A 19,834-nucleotide genomic window follows, 5' to 3' on the forward strand; every position below is an offset into this window, starting at 1 on the left:
TTGATTATCGTAACGAAATGATATCGTTTCGTTCGTTAAGCATGCCTGGCCAAAAGGTACTTTTGCCAAATTGGCGGCAAACACTCAAGTTTTGGCGGCAAATGCCAAGACATTGGAAAAGTCAAACACAGACACAAACAAAAAAAGCGCGGAAAATGAAAACAACATGGAAGTAGAAGCAAACGGCAATGTAATGACTAGAAATACTAAGACGGCTAACAACACAGAAAACGGTAATCCAACTTCCAGTCAAAAAATAGAAGAATATAATGCGAAGTATACAGAACGTCACAGAGGTGACTTCTGTGTCCTAATAGACACATCAAAAAGTTCGCTGTGTAACAATGAACGAATGAAAAATGGCCTATTTTTATGGCATAAAATCCAAAACTTTGAAATAAACGGCATTAAAAAAATAAATGCAATAGGAAGATTCCTTTACAAAATATACTTTCACACCTTCGAACAAGCAAACCAATGTCTAGAAAATTCCAACTTAGACAAAAATAACATGAAAGCCTTTATACCACGGAACTTAGTGGAAACAATGGGGGTTATTAGACAAGTTCCTCTTGAGTTCTCAGAGGACGAAATTTTAAAGAATATTATTTCTAGCATTCCGGTTAAATCAGTGTGTGGGCTAATGAGGAGGGACCCCGACGACAGGACAAAGTTTTTACCAACCTTTACTGTGAAACTAGGATTAGAAGGTAGCGATCTACCAGAATCTATTGAGCTGTTTTATGTGAACCTGAAAATAACTCACTTTATACCCAAAGTGCGGCAATGCTTTAACTGCGGGAGACTAGGGCATACCAGGGCAGGATGCAAGGGGAAGAACAGATGCATAATGTGCGGGAAGGAGGAAGGATGCAGCAGCCAATGCAACAAGACAAACAACTGCATTCTATGTGGAGGAGAAGGGCACAACTCATTGAACAAAAAAAATGCAACGTATGGCAAAAGGAGGAAGAGATCATCGAAATAATGACAATTAAAAAAATTTCAAAAAAAGAAGCGTATGACATTTATAATCTATCGAACGACAGCAACAACCGGTTTGCGATCTTAGATAATTATGAAGAAAGTTTTCCGCCGATAAGCCGAAAAACAACACCGACAATCAACAACGATAATATTGTCAACAGGAAAATGACAACAATCAAATATAGTCGGGTGGCACAACAACCCACACAAACCACCACAAATGAACCGAAACCAAAAACTCCGCGCGCTAAGCCACAACCGGTCTTCCTCAACCCCAACTTGGACAAGGTCTCAGAAATAGAAAAACTAGTCACGCTACTAGTTAAAAAATTCGAAATAGACACTGATGAACCCCTAGTCAGGCTAATAGGGAACATGTGTAAAAAAAATCTAAAGGACAGAATCGATAACAATCTCCACAATCATGATGATGCAAATACTACAATATAATATACAAAGTCTTAAAGCTAACAAATCATATATTGATCAATTTAACAATTTAAACAACATCGATATTGTTTGCTTGCAGGAAATTTTTTCCCACGACGAGCAAACAAATAACCAAAAACTGATTAATTTTAATCTTTTAAAAAAAACCAGAAACGACGGCTACGGAGGCGTAGCCATTGGCTTCAGGAAAGGCATAAAATTTACCAAAATTAAATATACTACAAATCAAGATATCATTATAGCAAAAACCACCAACCTTAGCAACAATACAATAATTTGCAATGCGTATTTTCCACCAAGCATGAACAACAGAACATTTTGAAACTGAAATCAATAAAGTTTTGAATTTTCTAAGCAATCACAACAATGTAATCCTATTAGGCAACTTCAATGCACGCAACTGCAATTGGGGCGACAGTATCAACACACCCAAAGGAAACACACTGGAGAAGGAAATCGAACACACAAACTTAAAATGTCTAAACGACGGGACAAAAACGCACAGTATCGGAAGCAACAATGGTTCAGTACTGGATCTAACGTTTAATAGTCTACCACAGGATAACATTAAATGGGAATGCATTCAAGTAGGCACAGGAGGCAGCAAACACTATCCGATCAAAATCAGCATAAGCAATATCCAGAAAAATCCAAATATCTTCATACCAAACAGCATGTTACTAAGTAAAATAAATTCGATTACCTTCAGTGACTTCAACAACCTACAAAGAGACATACAAGCAATCAAAAATACAATCAGCATTGATCTCAACAAAACTAAACGAGAACCCAAAGCATGGTGGAATGAATCACACAACAAACTATACAGACTACATATTGCCAAAAGGAAAAAAGCAAACAAGACAAACTTAATTGTTGACATGAACGAAGCTATAGAAGCCAAAAAAGAATGGGTCAAGGCTGTGAAAGAGGCGAAAAAGGAAAGCTACACCAACAAAATAGAGGAAATAAACAAATGTTCCAACACCAGAGAAGCCTGGAACTTCATTAACAATGTAAAAGGCAAACAAAAGAGCACCAATGACTGGGCAGAAGAAGATAATCAAACATATTTAGAAACACTCAAAAATCAAATAAGCACAACAACTGCTCCCATAAGGGTGAATTACACCTACAATAACAACGACAACTGCGAGTTTCAAATAGACCAATTCATCAAAATTCTGAACAACAAAAAATCTACAGCTGGTGGATGTGAAAAAATAACCTTCAACATGATCAAACACCTGTCGTCCGAATCAAAAGAGGCCCTTTCGAAAGCCCTCAGTACACAGTTCAACAACAACAAAGTTCCTGACTCGTGGAGGAACATACAAATAGTTCCCATACCGAAGGCAAACAAGGATCTCAACGATATTAAAAACTTTCGCCCAATCTCCCTAATTTCAGTTCTCGCCAAAAGTTTAAATATGATGGTTAAAGACGCGTTAAATAAAGTCACTGAAGAAACCAACATAATCCCTCCAAAAAGTTTTGCATATAGGAAACACAGATCGGCCACAATGTGCTTGAATGAAATGCTACACCTAATAGCCACCAAAAAGAAAAACAAATACAAAGTCTTTCTCTGCGCACTCGACATAACTGATGCATATAATTGCGTAAATATCGACATCCTACACAATATACTAATCGAGTTTAACATCAACACAAAAATAGCAAATTGGATACACAATTTTTTCTTCAAACGAAGACTAACTAAACAGGTCGTCGAAGTAAATAACGGACTCCCTCAAGGAAGTTGCTTATCGCCCACACTCTTTAACATTTATACGTCCAAGCTACACAGCATCAACGACCAAAGCACACACGTTTTCCAATTCGCAGACGACATTGCCATAGTAGTTTACGACAACGACCTTAACACGGCGAAACTTAAGCTTGAAACAAAAGTCAACGAAATTCAAGCAATATGGAACTCACTCAACCTAAAATTTAACTTCAGCAAAACGCAATTCATGTACATGACCACAGGGAACAACAGAAATCACAACGTCCAAATCAACGGAGAAAACATTCAACAGACGCAAAAAATTAAATAGCTCGGACGAACTATTAATGCAAGCTTATCAATCAAAGATCACGTAAAATACATAAAAAACAACACCAAATCCGCAAAGAATTTACTCAATAGACTCACAACAATAAAAGCCGGTCTAGCACCTGCTGTTGGACTAAAGATCTACAAAACCTTTATCAGATCCAAAATGGAATACGCCAGTACCAGCTATGCGAACGCACCAAAAAGCTTCGACAAACAACTGCAAACAATTGCAAATGAATCCCTAAGACGATGTCTAGGGGTCCCTCCCAACACACCCACACTAGCTAGATATGCCTTAGCATGCGAATTACCCCCCATCTACAGGGCCACGTGGCTAACTTCAAAAGAATTAATAAAACAATGGTTCATCAACTCGGAACTCAAAAATGATCTGGAAAATGGAACCCCCATCAACTCCAGTTACAGTCATACATACAACCAATTTAAACACATAATCAACAGAATCAACACCAATGTGTCATTTACCATACACAACAAATTAACGCTTACGGAATCGGAACTTGGAGGATCCAAAAACAACATAACAAATGAACAACTCAAAGGTATATACTATGAAAAATTAACAAAACTACACAGCGAGGATTACATAACTATTTCAACGGACGCTTCAGTCAGTGATACCAATACAGGCTGCGCCGTATATGATATAGCCAGAAATGTCTCTTTTCTATTCAACATCAACGACAAACTTTCATCAACTACAGGCGAACTAATAGCAATACTACAAGCAGTCGAATTAGCCCATAAGAACAACTGGACAAAAACAGCAATCTTCACGGACAGCCTCGCTGCCATCAAATTACTCAAAACAGCCACAACACAAAATTACATTATCGCCAATATTCACAATCTGGTAGCACACTCTAACATTCAAAAGCTTACAATTACCTGGGTTCCAAGTCATGTTGGAATCAAATTTAATGAAAAAGCAGATATAGCAGCAAAAACTGCAACAACTATAGGCAAAAACTTAACAATCGCACTCACGCCTGATGAAGCTCTTATGAAGATTGAGAAGGAGCTTTGGACGGCAACCAAACAGGAAATAAAAACAAAATGCACTAATTGGGATGACAGTACCACTGATTGCATAGCCACCAAGATAAAGAAACCCTGGTTCAAAAGCAAAAAAATAAACATGGAACCGTACGACATTAAACTACTGAACAGAATCATCATCGGACGAACATACAACAAAACCTACTTTGGACGTTTTCACAATAATGTCACTGATATATGCAATACCTGCAATGTCACAGAAACACCGAAACATCTCATCTTTGATTGCACAAAACATAGGTCATTGAGAAACTACTATAGCATTTTTTTTCCAAATTTAAAGACATTAAAGAACTCATAAACTCAAAAGACATAAAATCTTACAATGAACTAATTCAATTCCTTCCTGCACAAAGCTAAACTGGACTGCGCGCTATGAAATTACCAAATTGTCATATACATATATAAGCATTATACATCGAAAAAAAAAAAAAAAAAAAAAAAAAACCCTAAATATGCAAGGGTTTCGGAAAAAAAAAATTTATACAAGTACCTTATATACTAAAGTACAAATAATGTGATCTAACATATCATTGTCAAAACAAAAAATCCATAAAAATCTCATTTAATTGTAACTATCAAGTTGTAAAATACAATATCGTTTTGTAATTATCTGTAAATATATTACTTTTTGCACCTCCACCCTAATATGGCAGAAACATCACAATAAAGCAATCAACATACAACCAAGGAAATACATCACTACCCAAGTACAACCTGGCGCTATAGCGGACACATAAATATCCGTGCCATCATCAATACTCACAAAACGAGTATTCAAAGCCCCAAAAAAAAAATATATAACTTGTGTTTGAGATGTACAGCGGGCATTTTTGCAAAACCGTCCATGACTTCGGGTCAAAAGTACTGGCAAATTATTGATGCCGCCGTAGCGGGTACCAGAAGGAAGAAATGTTTTGGCACCTATTTGTGTTTGGGTCATTTGGTATACGAAAGTCTATATTTAGATCGATTAGTTTATGCCGTGACAATCTACCGTTATGTCAACAAAGTTAATGAACTCTGTGAGCTTTTCTTAGCTAAGTATAATAAGTAAATATATAGAACATGAAACAGAAGAAGAGGAGGAAGAAAGCGAGCAGTATAATAACAATACGGATGATAATAATGATGCTGGTTATGGGTGTGCTATTTATTTCCTATTGATACACCGGTTTGCTATGGCTGTTAACGACGAGTTATCTATTTGTTATCGAAGAGTTAAAAATTTGCCACAGATAACGAAGGTTTGTTTTCGAGAATTTATCGAAAAATTACCGGTTTGATATCAGAAAGTTGTCGATATTTTTCAAAACAAGTTTGTTATCGTCGCGTTGTCGAAGACTTCTGTTTATTGTGCAGCAGATACCAATATCACTTCAATTTAAAATCGATGACATATTTGTAACCCGAAACTATAACATAACTCGGAGATGACATGCCGATAAAAACCGATAACTCGGCAATAATTTTGTTTTCATAATAAGTCGACAACAATAACAATAATTTGTCGGTATCGGGCTTACAGAATTTTTATACTCAGTTGAGCAGAGCTCACAGAGTATATTAAGTTTGATTGGATAACGGTTGGTTGTACATATATAAAGGAATCGAGATAGATATAGACTTCCATATATCAAAATAATCAGGATCGAAAAAAATTTGATTGAGCCATGTCCGTCCGTCCGTCCGTTAACACGATAACTTGAGTAAATTTTGAGGTATCTTGATGAAATTTGGTATGTAGGTTCCTGAGCACTCATCTCAGATCGCTATTTAAAATGAAAGATATCGGACTATAACCACGCCCACTTTTTCGATATCGAAAATTTCGAAAAACCGAAAAAGTGCGATAATTCATTACAAAAGACCGATAAAGCGACGAAACTTGGTAGATGAGTTGAACTTATGACGCAAAATAGAAAATTAGTAAAATTTTGGACAATGGGCGTGGCACCGCCCACTTAAAAGAAGGTAATTTAAAATTTTGCAAGCTGTAATTTGGCAGTCGTTGAAGATATCATGATGAAATTTGGCAGGAACGTTACTCTTATTACTATATGTACGCTTAATAAAAATTAGCAAAATCGGAGAAGGACCACGCCCACTTTTAAAAAAAAATTTTTTTAAAAGTAAAATTTTAACAAAAAATTTAATATCTACAGTATATAAGTAAATTATGTCAAGATTCAACTCCAGTAATGATATGGTGCAACAAAATACAAAAATAAAAGAAAATTTAAAAATGGGCGTGGCTCCGCCCTTTTTCATTTAATTTGTCTAGGGTACTTTTAACGCCATAAGTCGAACAAAAATTAACCAATCCTTTTGAAATTTGGTAGGGGCATAGATTTTATGGCGTTAACTGTTTTCTGTGAAAATGGGCGAAATCGGTTGATGCCACGCCCAGCTTTTATACACAGTCGTCCGTCTGTCCTTCCGCATGGCCGTTAACACGATAACTTGAGCAAAAATCGATATATCTTTACTAAACTCAGTTCACGTACTTATCTGAACTCACTTTATCTTGGTATGAAAAATGAACGAAATCCGACTATGACCACGCCCACTTTTTCCATATCGAAAATTACGAAAAATGAAAAAAATGCCATAATTCTATACCAAATACGAAAAAGGGATGAAATATGGTAAGGTAATTGGATTGTTTTATTGACGCGAAATATAACTTTAGAAAAAACTTTATAAAATGATTGTGACACCTACCATATTAAGTAGAAGAAAATGAAAAAGTTCTGCAGGGCGAAATAAAAAACCCTTAAAATCTTGGCAGGTATTACATATATAAATAAATTAGCGGTATCCAACAGATGATGTTCTGGGTCACCCTGGTCCACATTTTGGTCGATATCTGGAAAACGCCTTCACATATACAACTACCACCACTCCCTTTTAAAACTCCCATTAATACCTTTAATTTGATACCCATATCGTACAAACTCATTCTAGAGTCAACCCTAGTCCACCTTTATGGCGATATTTCGAAAAGGCGAACACCTATAGAACGAAGGCCCACTCCCTTTTAAAAATACTCATTAACACCTTTCATTTGATACCCATATCGTACAAACAAAGTCTAGAGTCACCCCTGGTCCAGAAAGGCCCACTTCCTCTTAAAATACTCATTAACTCCTTTCGTTTGATACCCATATTGCACAAACGAATTCTAGGGTCACCCCTGGTCCACCTTTATGGCGATATCTCGAAACGGCGTCCACCTATGGAACTAAGGATTACTCCCTTTTAAAATACTCATTAACACCTTTCATTTGATACCCATATCGTACAAACGCATTCTAGAGTCACACCTGGTCCATCTTTATGGCGATATCTCGAAAAGGCGTTCACCTATAGAACTAAGGCCCACTCCCTCTTAAAATACTCATTAACTCCTTTCGTTTGATACCCATATTGCACAAACGAATTCTAGAGTCACCCCTGGTCCACCTTTATGGCGATATCTCGAAAAGGGGTCCACCTATAGAACTAAGCCCCACGCCCTTTTAAAATAATCATTAACACCTTTCATTTGATACCCATATCATACAAACAAATTCTAAAGTCACCCCTGGTCCACCTTTATGGCGATATCTCGAAAAGGCGAACACCTATAAAACGAAGACCCACTCCCTTTTAAAAATACTCATTAACACCTTTCATTTGATACCCATATCGTACAAAGTCTAGAGTCACCCCTGGTCCACCTTTATTGCGATACCTCGAAAATGCGTCCACCTATAGAACTAAGGCCCACTCCCTCTTAAAATACTCATTAACTCCTTTCGTTTGATACCCATATTGCACAAACGAATTCTAGAGTCACCCCTGGCCCCACCTTTATGGCGATATCTCGAAACGGCGTCCACCTATAGAACTAAGGCCCACTCCCTTTTAAAATACTCATTAACACCTTTCGTTTGATGCCCATATTGTGCAAACAAATTCTAGGGTCACCCCTGGTCCACCTTTATGGCGATATCTCGAAACGGCGTCCACCTATGGAACTAAGGATTACTCCCTTTTAAAATGCTCATTAACACCTTTCATTTGATACCCATATCGTACAAACGCATTCTAGAGTTACCCCTGGTCCATCTTTACGGCGATATCTCGAAAAGGCGTCCATCTATAGTACTTAGGTCCACGCCCTTTTAAAATACTCATTAATACCTTTCATTTGATACCCATATCGTACAAACGCATTCTAGAGTCAACCCTGATCCACCTTTATAGCTATATCCCTAAATGGCGTCCACCTATAGAACTATGGCCCGCTCCCTCATAAAATACTCTTTAATACCTTTCATTTGATACACATGTCATACAAACACATTCCAGGGTTTCCCTCGGTTCATTTTCCTACATGGTTATTTTCCCTTATGTTGTCACCATAGCTCTCAACTGAGTATGTAATGTTCGGTTACACCCGAACTTAACCTTCCTTACTTGTTATTAATATTCAACCCCTGTGCGAGCTAAAATTAATTTAATACATTAGTTATTTATACATACACATGTATGATTACTCGTCAAACTTAACCAGTACTTCGTACTCACGCCCTTTTTATTTTGATATAGATGTTAGTTACATTTTGTCTATAATGTTACTCCTTTATACATTTTTAGGACTCTGCTATCATAACAAATCAACGTCGTATTGGCAGCGGTCGAATACCTAAGGTAAAATTTGCAAATACCGTAGCAACGGAAAGCTCTCAATCTTCTTATGATATGCCAGAGAACTCAAACAAACGAAATCAAAATGATATATCTAGTAAACTTAGACTTCTAAAACTTTTTGAGGCTAGCAAAGTTGATAATATAAGACATGAGAAAACGTCAATTAGACCAAGTTTAACTGCGCTAGCAGCTGTTGCGAAAAATCCTGGACGTGCGCTAAGTAGCGATGGTAATGCAAATTATGTAAAACGGGTAACATCGGGATTTTTAGTTGTTTCGAATCCAAGGGATCGTCTTAAAGAAGATCATCATCATCATCGTTATAGTAATCAAAATGAGGAACCAGAGTGGTTCAGTTGTGGACCCACATCACGTTTAGATACAATTGAACTGTGTGGTTTTGATGATGAGAATGTTGACCAACGCGAAGATAAAGAGGATAATACCAGCGTTGAAATATCAAATGAAAACGACGATTCTAAGGAGAATCGCGACGAGAATTCAAATGTGGTAAGTTTAAACCAAAACATAAATACATAATTAATTGTTGACGATTTAGCGACGATTTTCGTTTTATGCTAGCTCAAGGTCCAAAATAGAACGCAGGATAGGATTTTCCTTACGGTACATTTAAGAACAAAGCAATATAAAAAAGTTTAGCAAAGTTTTACATCATCCGCATACATTATAGTATGGGAATGTAATATTATCTGGCAAGTCATTTATGAATGGGGAAAAGAGCAAAGGGCCTGAGTACATTTCGTTATGGCATCTCCATTATTTACTTATGACATTTTTACGTGAATCGATTTACTAATCGAGTATTTGACGTTGACCTATGAATTTTGAATTGGTTTAGGTTTCGTATGTGCATAGGTTTACGAAAGTGCACGATTTCTTGGTGTACTTTTCATAAAATTACCTATCTTCAGCCACACTAATAGATCATGGCATCTATATATGTGACCCGGTATATGAAAAGGTGGCTTATGACTCAAAAAGGAAATTGCGAGAAACAGCTGTTAACAGCTGTTTTATTTTTGAGTCATAAGCCACCTCTTCATAGACCGGGTCAAATATATAAAAATCAAATTCTGTGTGTGTTTGTGTATGTTCGCTATGGAAACGTATTCTCCACACTTCAATCATCGCAAAATTTTTGCTATAGGTTCCTTCGATCAACACAAAGGTTTTAGGCTAAAAATAATTTCGATATATAAAAGGGGCGTGGCACCTCGCATACAAATGGAATCTTTGGTACTGCATAACTCTGAAGATATACATGCCAGAAGATTGAAATTCAGGAAGGAGTTATATGAAATCAATCCCTAACACCACCAAGAAAATGTGGAATTAGGAAAAAAGGGGGCGTGGCTTCTCCCATACAAATGGAATATATCATACTGCATATATCTGGATGTAGTAATGGTAGGATAATGAAAATTGGTAAGGAGCTATATGACGTTAAGTCCTAACTCCTCCAGTAAAATGTGGAATTGGGAATAAAGGGGCGTGGCACCTTCCTTACAAATGGGATTTTTCAGAGCTATGGCTGCCGTACAAACTTAGGTTATTTTAACACCTAAAGTTTGACTGCATTGGTGAGTTTGGCTGTTATGCCTTTTGGACGTTTAGTAATCTGCCGCCGTTAAAAACATTTGTTAGCTTCAGTCTATCTACATCTATATATATTGTAACGAATTTATGGTATTTCTGCTTATTTGCAACCTTCTGCTAACGTTCGAATCACTAAACTGTTGAATAAATAACTCCAATATTCAATAATGCAAAATGGTCTTTATTAGACTACTTTCACAATAACACTTATACTTCGCAACTGATAGCTTGCTTAAATCAAATTTATTGCTCATGCCTTAGCTTATGCTGCTTTTATACTCTTCGGTTTCCTCGTTCGCATACTTCTAGGCGTTTCTTCTTCTAGAATTTACTACTTAGTTACCAGCTATAAATTACAGATGCACGTTGATAGCTTCTCGCATAGCATATACGCGTGTATATGTGAGTGATACTTCCACCGATGATTGCCTACTTTTGTGAGTATCTCAGATTTATGCATGTGAATGTGTGAGAACTACTTTGCTGATGATTGCATACTTTTGTAAGTATCTCTCCGCTGCTGTATGTACATATGTGTATACATAATGATTGATTTGTTTATGTAATTATAAGTGACTGCTTAGTATCGGCTTAGAGATGATAGTATCCCTTAGTGTTGCTAATATTCTTCACACTGCCATCCACCTAAGTCTGATCGTCCGGATCGAGAGCTGCCAGCCTTTCCAAATGAACCACTTTCATTTTGGTTCGTGGTTTGCCAATGGTTTTTATGCGGTACACTACATCGTTGATCCGTTTTACAACTTTGTATGGGCCTTCCCAATTACACTGCAATTTCGGGGACAAACCTTTTTTTCGTAGTGGGTTGTATAACAGCACCAAATCTCCTTCCTGAAAACCTTCCGAATTAATTGCTTTATCGTATCTGGCTTTCATCTTGTCACTCATAATTTTTGTTCGTTGCCTTATCAGATCGTGTATTTCTCTCAGTTCTTCTTCCAAAACACCAGTGGATTTCTTGACATTCTCTCCGCATCGGCATCTATCCCAAACTTCAAAGCAGCTGGCAGTCGAAGGTCATTGCCGAAAATTTCTTTTGCAGGGGTTTGACCCGTTGTCTCATGCACTGTTAATTGGTAAGCCATCAAGAATAATGGTATGCGGGTATCCCACTCTTTATGGAACTTGTCCACTACTTTCCGTAAGTGCTCCTCCAATGTTCTATTGAATCGTTCCACCATACCATCGGACTGAGGATGCAATGCAGTTGTCCGTGTTTTTCGAATGCCCAATGTTTTACACATTTCTTGGAACTCAGCTGATTCAAAATTTCTCCCTTGGTCAGAATGTAACACCATACCGTTGGTACAGCATACCTTGCAACCCAATTGTTTATGAACACTTCTGCTACTGTTTCCGCTTCTTGATTTGGGATTGGGTATACCTCTGGCCATTTGCTGAAATAATCCATAACCACCAGTACATATTTGTTTCCGCTGTTCCTAGTAGGAAATGGACCTGCGACATCCATAGCGATCCTTTCAAATGGCTCACCTGAGTTATATTGCTTCATCTGGCCATGACTTCGGGGTTTGGCCCCTTTCGCTCTGCTGCAAACCTCGCAGTTCGCAATCCACTCAGTGACCGACTGACGGCAACCAACCCAATAGAACCTCTGTTTAATCTTCTCGAGCGCCTTCGTGATTCGCAGATGACCTCCGCTTGGATCATTATGCAGCTCGTTGAGCACGTCAGGAATCATTTTCCTGGGAACGGTTATCAGTTTCTTCTTGCAATGACCATCCTCACCCTCCCATACTCGATGCAAGCAACCGGATATCAATTCTAAACTGTTCCACTGTTTCTTCTTGCATTGGCCGTCCTCACTCTCCCATACTCGATGCAAGCAACCGGATATCTATTCTAAACTGTTGCACTGTGCCCAATATGACTTCGCAATGCGACTCTCTGCTGACATCTCTCTTTGGTCTTTAGTTTCGTTCGAGCCCTTGCATAACATGTGACAGATCTGTATCTTATAGCTGACACTTCCTTAGTTGTTCCTTGTCCCATTCATCCGTGCACGTTATAGTCATTATCCGGACATCTATAATGTCTTATTTAGCCTCTGCCTTTGAATAGTGCTTGCATTCCAAACTACATGGTCTTCGTAACATTGCATCGGCATTCCAATGGGTACTACCTTTCCGATGCTCAATGGAAAAGTCATAGCTTTGTATCCGTCCGATCCACCGTGCCAACAGCTCTCTCCGTGTAACGCAGTAGTTCCTCTCTGGTTTTCCAATTGAACGGCTGTAATATGCAACTACCTTCTCCTCTCCATCAACCAGTTGTGACAAAACGCCTCCTATAGCATATCCGCTCTCATCTGTATCTAGAATAAACGTTGTTCCTGGAATCGGATATGCCAACATTGGGGCAGTGCACAAACGCCCTTTCAATGTCTGGAAAGCTACTTCTTGCTCCTTCTTCCATTCAAAAGCTTTATTTTTATACTCAGCTGAGCAGAGCCCACAGAGTATGTTAATTTTTTTCGCATAACGGTACCCCGTGACGGTATAAACTAATCGAGATATATCAATATATCTGCGCGAAAAAAGAAATTCATTTAGCCATGTCCGTCCGTCCGTCCGTCCGTAAACACAATAACTTGAGTAAATTTTGAAGTATCTTAATGAAATTTGGTATGTAAGTTGTTGGGCACTCATCTCAAATCTATTTAAAATGAACGAAATCGGACTATAACCACGCCCCATTTTTTGATATCGAAAATTTCGAAAAACCGAAAAAGTGCGATTCATTACCAAGGACGGATAAAGCGATGAAAGTTGGTAGGTGCGTTGACCTTATGACGCAAAATATAAAATTAGAAAAATTTTGGACAATGGGCGTGGCACCGCCTACTTTTAAAAGAAGGTAATTTAAAAGTTTTGTAAGCTGTAATTTGGCAGCCGTTGAAGATATCATGATGAAATTTGGTAGGCACGTTACTCCTATTACTATATGTGTGCTAAATAAAAATTAGCGAAATCGGATGACGAACACGCCCACTTTAAAAAAAAAATTGTTTAAAGTCAAATTTTAAGAAAAAATTTAATATCTTTACAGTATGTATGCTTAATAAAAATTAGAAAAATCGGAGAACGACCCTGCCCACTTTTCAAAAAAATTTTTTTTTTAAGTCAAATTAAAAAAAAAAAGTTTATATCTTTACAGTATATAAGTAAATTATGTCAACATTCGACTCCAGTAATGATATGGTGCAACAAAATACAAAGATAAAAGAAAATTTCAAAATGGGCGTAACTCCGCCCTTTTTCATTTAATTCGTCTAGAATACTTTTAATGCCATAAGTCGAACAAAAATTTACCGGTCCTTGTGAAATTTGGTAGGGCCATAGATTCTATGACCATAACTGTTTTCTGTGAAAATGGGCGAAATCGGTTGAAGCCACGCCCAGTTTTTATACACAGTCGACCGTCTGTCCTTCCGCTCGGACTTTAACACGATAACTTGCGTAAAAAATGATATATATTAACTAAACTTAGTTCTCGTACTTATCTGAAGTCACTTTATCTTGGTATCTGGCCGAAATCCAACTATAACCACGCCCACTTTTCCGATATCGAAAATTACGAAAAATGAAAAAAATGCCAAATTCTGTACCAAATATGAAAAAAGAGATGAAACATGGTAATTGGATTGGTTTATTGACGCAAAATATAACTTTAGAAAAAACTTTGTAAAATGGGTGTGACACCTACCACATTAAGAAGAAGAAAATGAAAAAGTTCTGCAGGGCGAAATCAAAAGCCCTTGGAATCTTGGCAGGAATACTGTTCGTGGTATGTCATATATAAATAAATTAGCGGTACCCGACAGAAGATGTTCTGGGTCACCCTGGTCCACATTTTGGTCGATATCTCGAAAACGCCTTCACATATACAACTAAGGGCTACTCCCTTTTAAAACCCTCATTAATACTTTTAATTTGATACCCATATCGTACAAACACATTCTAGAGTCCCCCCTGGTCCACCCTTATTACGATATCTCGAAAAGGCGTCCACCTATAGAACTAAGGCCCACTACGTTTTAAATAATCATTAACACCTTTCATTTGATACACATGTCATACAAACACATTCCAGGGTTACCCTAGGTTCATTTTGCTAAATGGTGATTTTCCCTTATTTTATCTCCAAAGCTCTCAGCTGAGTATGTAGTGTTCGGTTACACCCGAACTTAGCCTTCCTTACTTGTTTCTTGTTAGCTCTTGGAGGCTATGGGCTACGCTTGTACAAATCGCCGGTATTATGTGCATGAAACTTCTCAATTCATGCAGATTCTGTGGTCTTGGCCATTCCTTCACTACTACTATCTTTGCATTCGCGGTGCAGATGCCCTCCGTCGTTACTTTACGACCCAAGTAACTAACTTGCTTCTTGAACAGAGGACACTTTTTGCAACTAAGTTTCAGACCAGTACCAGCTATTCTTTGGAAAACCTCCTCCAAGTTCTTCAGATGTTCTTCGAAGTTCTTTCCCAATACGATGATGTCGTCTAGGTACACTAAGCATGTTTTCCAATGTAGTCCTTTCAGTACCTGATCCATGAGTCTTTCAATAGTAGCTGGTGCATTACATAGTCCAAAAGGTATCACTGTAAATTGCCAAAGACCATCACTGACACTGAAGGCTGTTTTCTCTTTGTCTTCCTCCTTCACCTCAACTTGCCAGTAGCCGCTTTTCAAGTCCAGTATGGAAAACCATTTCGTACCAGAGAGCGAGTCCAGAGTGTCGTCAATTCTTGGCAATGGGTAGCTATCCTTTTTCGTAATGTCATTCAACTTTCGGTAGTCCACGCAAAACCTCATTTTCCATCCTTCTTTACAAGTACTACCGGTGAGTTCCATGGACTAGCTGATGGTTCGATGACGCCACGGGATACGTCCATCTTGTTTTGTTATAGCCAGGGTTTTTCCTACAAGTACGTTCAGTGTTGATTTGTTTTCTGCTTCGACAACCCACAATTTGTTTGTCCCACAATCTCCATCAACCTTTGCCCAGATGACCGTCTGATTTTGGTGGTATTTGCTGACACCAGCACTCGCTTACTGCTGTAATCTTGCACCGTTTCCATATGTATTGAAATTAAACACTTAGGTTGAGCGTCAGAATATGATTATCTTTATTACTGAAATACTTTCTCTTTTATAGTAAACGGTCTTACAATACTATTACAAATATTATATACATACTTACATACTAGAAATAACTACATTCTATTTCATATGTGCCAGGTAGGTAGGTTGAACTGGCCGGTCCATCAGGACCTCACATAGACTGATTGAGTCCGTAGTATTACCAGAAGCTTGTTTTAACGACCAAACTGAAAAACCCTATCAAAAACCAGGACCTATGTTATAAAATAACTCCGTCCTCTTGGCAAATACTAGAAGCTTCCTAGGACTTAAGCCACTTGCTGCTTTTAGATCTGACAGCTTTATCACTCCTAATAGCTGGAGTCTTAGCCTGGCAAGTGCAGGGCACGAACACAGAACGTGCTCGATCGTTTCCTCCTCCAACCCGCACTTCCTACATCTGCTATCACTGACCAAGCCAAATTTAAAGCCATGTGACGCCAGAAGGCAGTGTCCAGTCAGAATAACCGTCATGGATCTATAGTCCTCCCTTTTTAATGATAGAAGCAACTTTGTTAGTCTTAAGGTTGTAAGACCTGCACATAATCTTCGACACTTTACAGCCCCGCGCTTGAACCCACGCCTTTCCCCCTTGGTCGATCATGTGCACCTCTCGCTTTCGCTTAATCTCGCCCAATCTAATTGGGACATCTACGGAGCAAGCTTCAAGGGATGCGCCCTTTTTAGCTAGTTCGTCCGCTTTTTCATTCCCATCTATTCGCATATGCCCTGGGACCCAATATAGATGTATGCTTCTCCCTGTCCCGATTCTCTCCAGAGACTGCCTACACTCTAACACGCATTTAGATGATGTGCTATGCGATATTATTGCCTTAATTGCTGCTTGACCGTCAATATAAAAGTTAACACGGTTGCAGCTTAAGCTATTCTCTTCCACGGTTTCTACTGCTTTGGTTACGGCTAATATTTCCGCTTGGAAAACGCTACAGTAATCCGGCAGCCTGTAGGATCTGCTTATTTCCGGATCAGGGCAGTATACCGCAGACCCTACTCCTTCCACTACTTTGGAACCATCGGTGTACACATGTATCGCCTCGTCCGCCATTTGCGCACCCTTGCGCCAACCGTCCACCTCTATTGTGGCCTTAAGATCTCCCTCGAAGCGCAGATAGGGAATCATGTAGTCTGTTCGTCTTGTGATTGATGACGCTATACTACTATGGCCATATGGTCGGCGCTCAAGCTGCCCCGAAGCACCGAGCCTGGTTGCGGTCGTTAACGCTTTGTTCTTTGCTACTAGGTCTACAGGTGGGATGTGCAAAATGGCATACAGTGCAGCCGTCGGGGTTGTTTTCAGGGCTCCCGTAATGATAAGCATCGATAGTCTGCATACCGCCTCTAATTTTTTGAGGTATGTTGTTTTTTGTGTGGCTTTCCACCAAACAAGAACCCCATAGTATAGAACAGGGCTTACAATCGCTGCAAAAACCCAATGACAAAGAGAGGGCGATAGGCCCCTCGTACACCCCAGCATTCTTTTACATGCATAGAGTGCCGTTGAGGCCTTCTTGACCCTCTCCTCCACGTTGAGCTTCCATGACAGCTTACTGTCTAGGATGATTCCTAAATATTTTGTGCAAGGTTTTTCCTGTAAGGTCACCCCTCCTAACTTAGGCCTGGTCCAATTTGGGACCTTGTACCTCTTTGTAAACAAGACCATATCCGTCTTCTCCGCATTGACTTTCAACCCGACATTAGATGCCCATATGTGCCAAGTCAGCAAATATTTCTTAGGACGTCACATTGACAAACAGACACTGGCGATCGGGCATTCTGACCGGCAGTGTGCTGGTCAGTGTGACTCATTGAGCATGGGTTTACAAAAAAATGCAAACGAATATGCTTGTTGTTGTCGGCATTCATATGACGTTGAACTCTCGCTGTGTTGGGGTGAACATAATTTATGTGGGTCAACATTGTAATATGAGTGCAATATGACTGTGTGTGGTCGGTATTTAAATATGCATAAGAATGCATTCGCAAAGGAGGTCATGATGCTCATGCTGAAATGTATTGGCATAAAAAGGGGTAATGCATAATGCTACAGTCTCTCTCGTAGCCGAAATTAAGCGGCACATCCATGTTCTTATATCGCATCGTCTTGCTTTGCATGTCGATCTTGATGCCTTGGTCGATTAAGAAGTCCACTCCAATTATGAATTCATCAACAATCTCTGCAACTATAAAATTGTGTACTACCGTGACGTTCCTAAGTGCGACTTCACATGATACTTCTCCTAGAACCGTGGTGTCTTCTCCAGTGGCTGTACGCAATCTTGCTCCATGCAATGGTCTTATTTTCTTGTTGACTTAATCTGCTCGAATAATAGAATGAGATGCACCCGTATCTACAGTCAGTAAACGTTCCTTTCCATCCACATGTCCTCCGATAGTAAGATTGTTTGACCTTCTTCCAATTTGTGAGATAGAGATTATGGGGCATTCAATTGAGGGAGCCAGCTGTCGCCCCTTGCGGCTGACTGGCTTCAGTTTAACGATTGATTGGTCTTGGAGATTTGCTCATCTCCTTCAGCTCTGCGTTTACGACCACCCACTTTGTTGGAAGTGTTAGGTTGGTGTTGCAATAACGTGCAATGTGCCCTGACTTTCCACACTTAAAACATTTGAATGCATCATTATTCTTCTGCTGCGTACCCTTCAATGCTTCCAAAATTGTGTCTACCCACTCTAGGTTTTCTACTTCCACACGATGAGCCTTATATGTTGGTTTACTCAATAGGGAGGCAGTTTTCTGAGTCAATGCATGTGATACCGTTTCTGCGAATGTGGGTTTTGGCTTTGCATATGTCGCTCGCTTTGTTTCCACCTCCCGTATGCCATTTATAAAACTCTGGATTTTTACCCTTTCAGTGTATTCCACGGGTGCGTCCGCATTTGCTAGTTGAGCCAATCTTTCAACATCCGAGGCAAACTCCTGCAAAGTCTCATTAGCTTTTTGGTAGCGGTTTTGCAACTCTATTTGTTATATCTGTTTCCTGTGTTCGCTTCCGTATCGCCTCTCTAGAGCGCTCATTAACGTTTCATAGTTCTTCCGTTCGTACTGGAATTGTCTGCAAGATTTCAGCTGCAGGCCCTTTCAATGCCAGGAACATTGCAGTAACTTTATCTTCAGCATTCCAGTTGTTCACTGCTGCGGTGTTCTCGAACTGTAGCTTAAAGACCTGGAAAGGAACAGAACCGTCAAAAGATGGAGTTTTTACCTTCGTATTACGCGCTGAAGCAGCCGGGCGATTAACTTGCAATTCCTGTATACGACCTCTCAAAACATCCTCCTCTGCCTCGAATTTTTCTTCAAACTGCATTATTTTTTCGTTCATGCGCGTTTCGAGTTTTGATGATATACGCGCCTCTTGTGCTTCTAGTTGTACTGTTATGCGTGTCTCTTGTTCTTTCAGTTGAGTTGCCATATATGTGTTTTGTTCTTCCAGCTGTGATGAAATTTGTGTTTCCTGTGCTTCAATCTTGGCTGTTATACGGTTCTCCTGCGATTCCAGTTGAAATGACATTTGCGACGACATTTCTGAAATGTGTGCCTCCTGTGCTTACAGTTGCGATGCTATACTTGTCTTCTGTTCTGCCAGTTGAGATGTTATATTTATCTTTTGTTCTTCCAGTTGATATTTGTTTCAAAACTGCTAGTATCGCGTTAGTGTCAACACTTGCCAATGGATTCGGAGCCTCTACCTTCTCCTCCATTTTAGTCGCTGGG

General features: G+C 39.1%; 1 protein-coding gene across 1 annotated transcript in view; it reads left to right on the forward strand.

The window, feature by feature from the left end:
• Window positions 1-19,834, forward strand: part of cup — a 203,027-nt gene that overhangs the window by 51,455 nt on the left and 131,738 nt on the right. Inside the window, exon 4 of the mRNA XM_067765374.1 lies at window positions 9,227-9,790. Coding sequence (XP_067621475.1) covers window positions 9,227-9,790 — 564 coding nt within the window. The remainder of the gene's footprint in view (window positions 1-9,226; window positions 9,791-19,834) is intronic.

The sequence above is a fragment of the Eurosta solidaginis genome, chromosome 2 (assembly GCF_040869045.1).
Source record: "Eurosta solidaginis isolate ZX-2024a chromosome 2, ASM4086904v1, whole genome shotgun sequence".
Taxonomy (NCBI): Eukaryota; Metazoa; Arthropoda; class Insecta; order Diptera; family Tephritidae; genus Eurosta; species Eurosta solidaginis.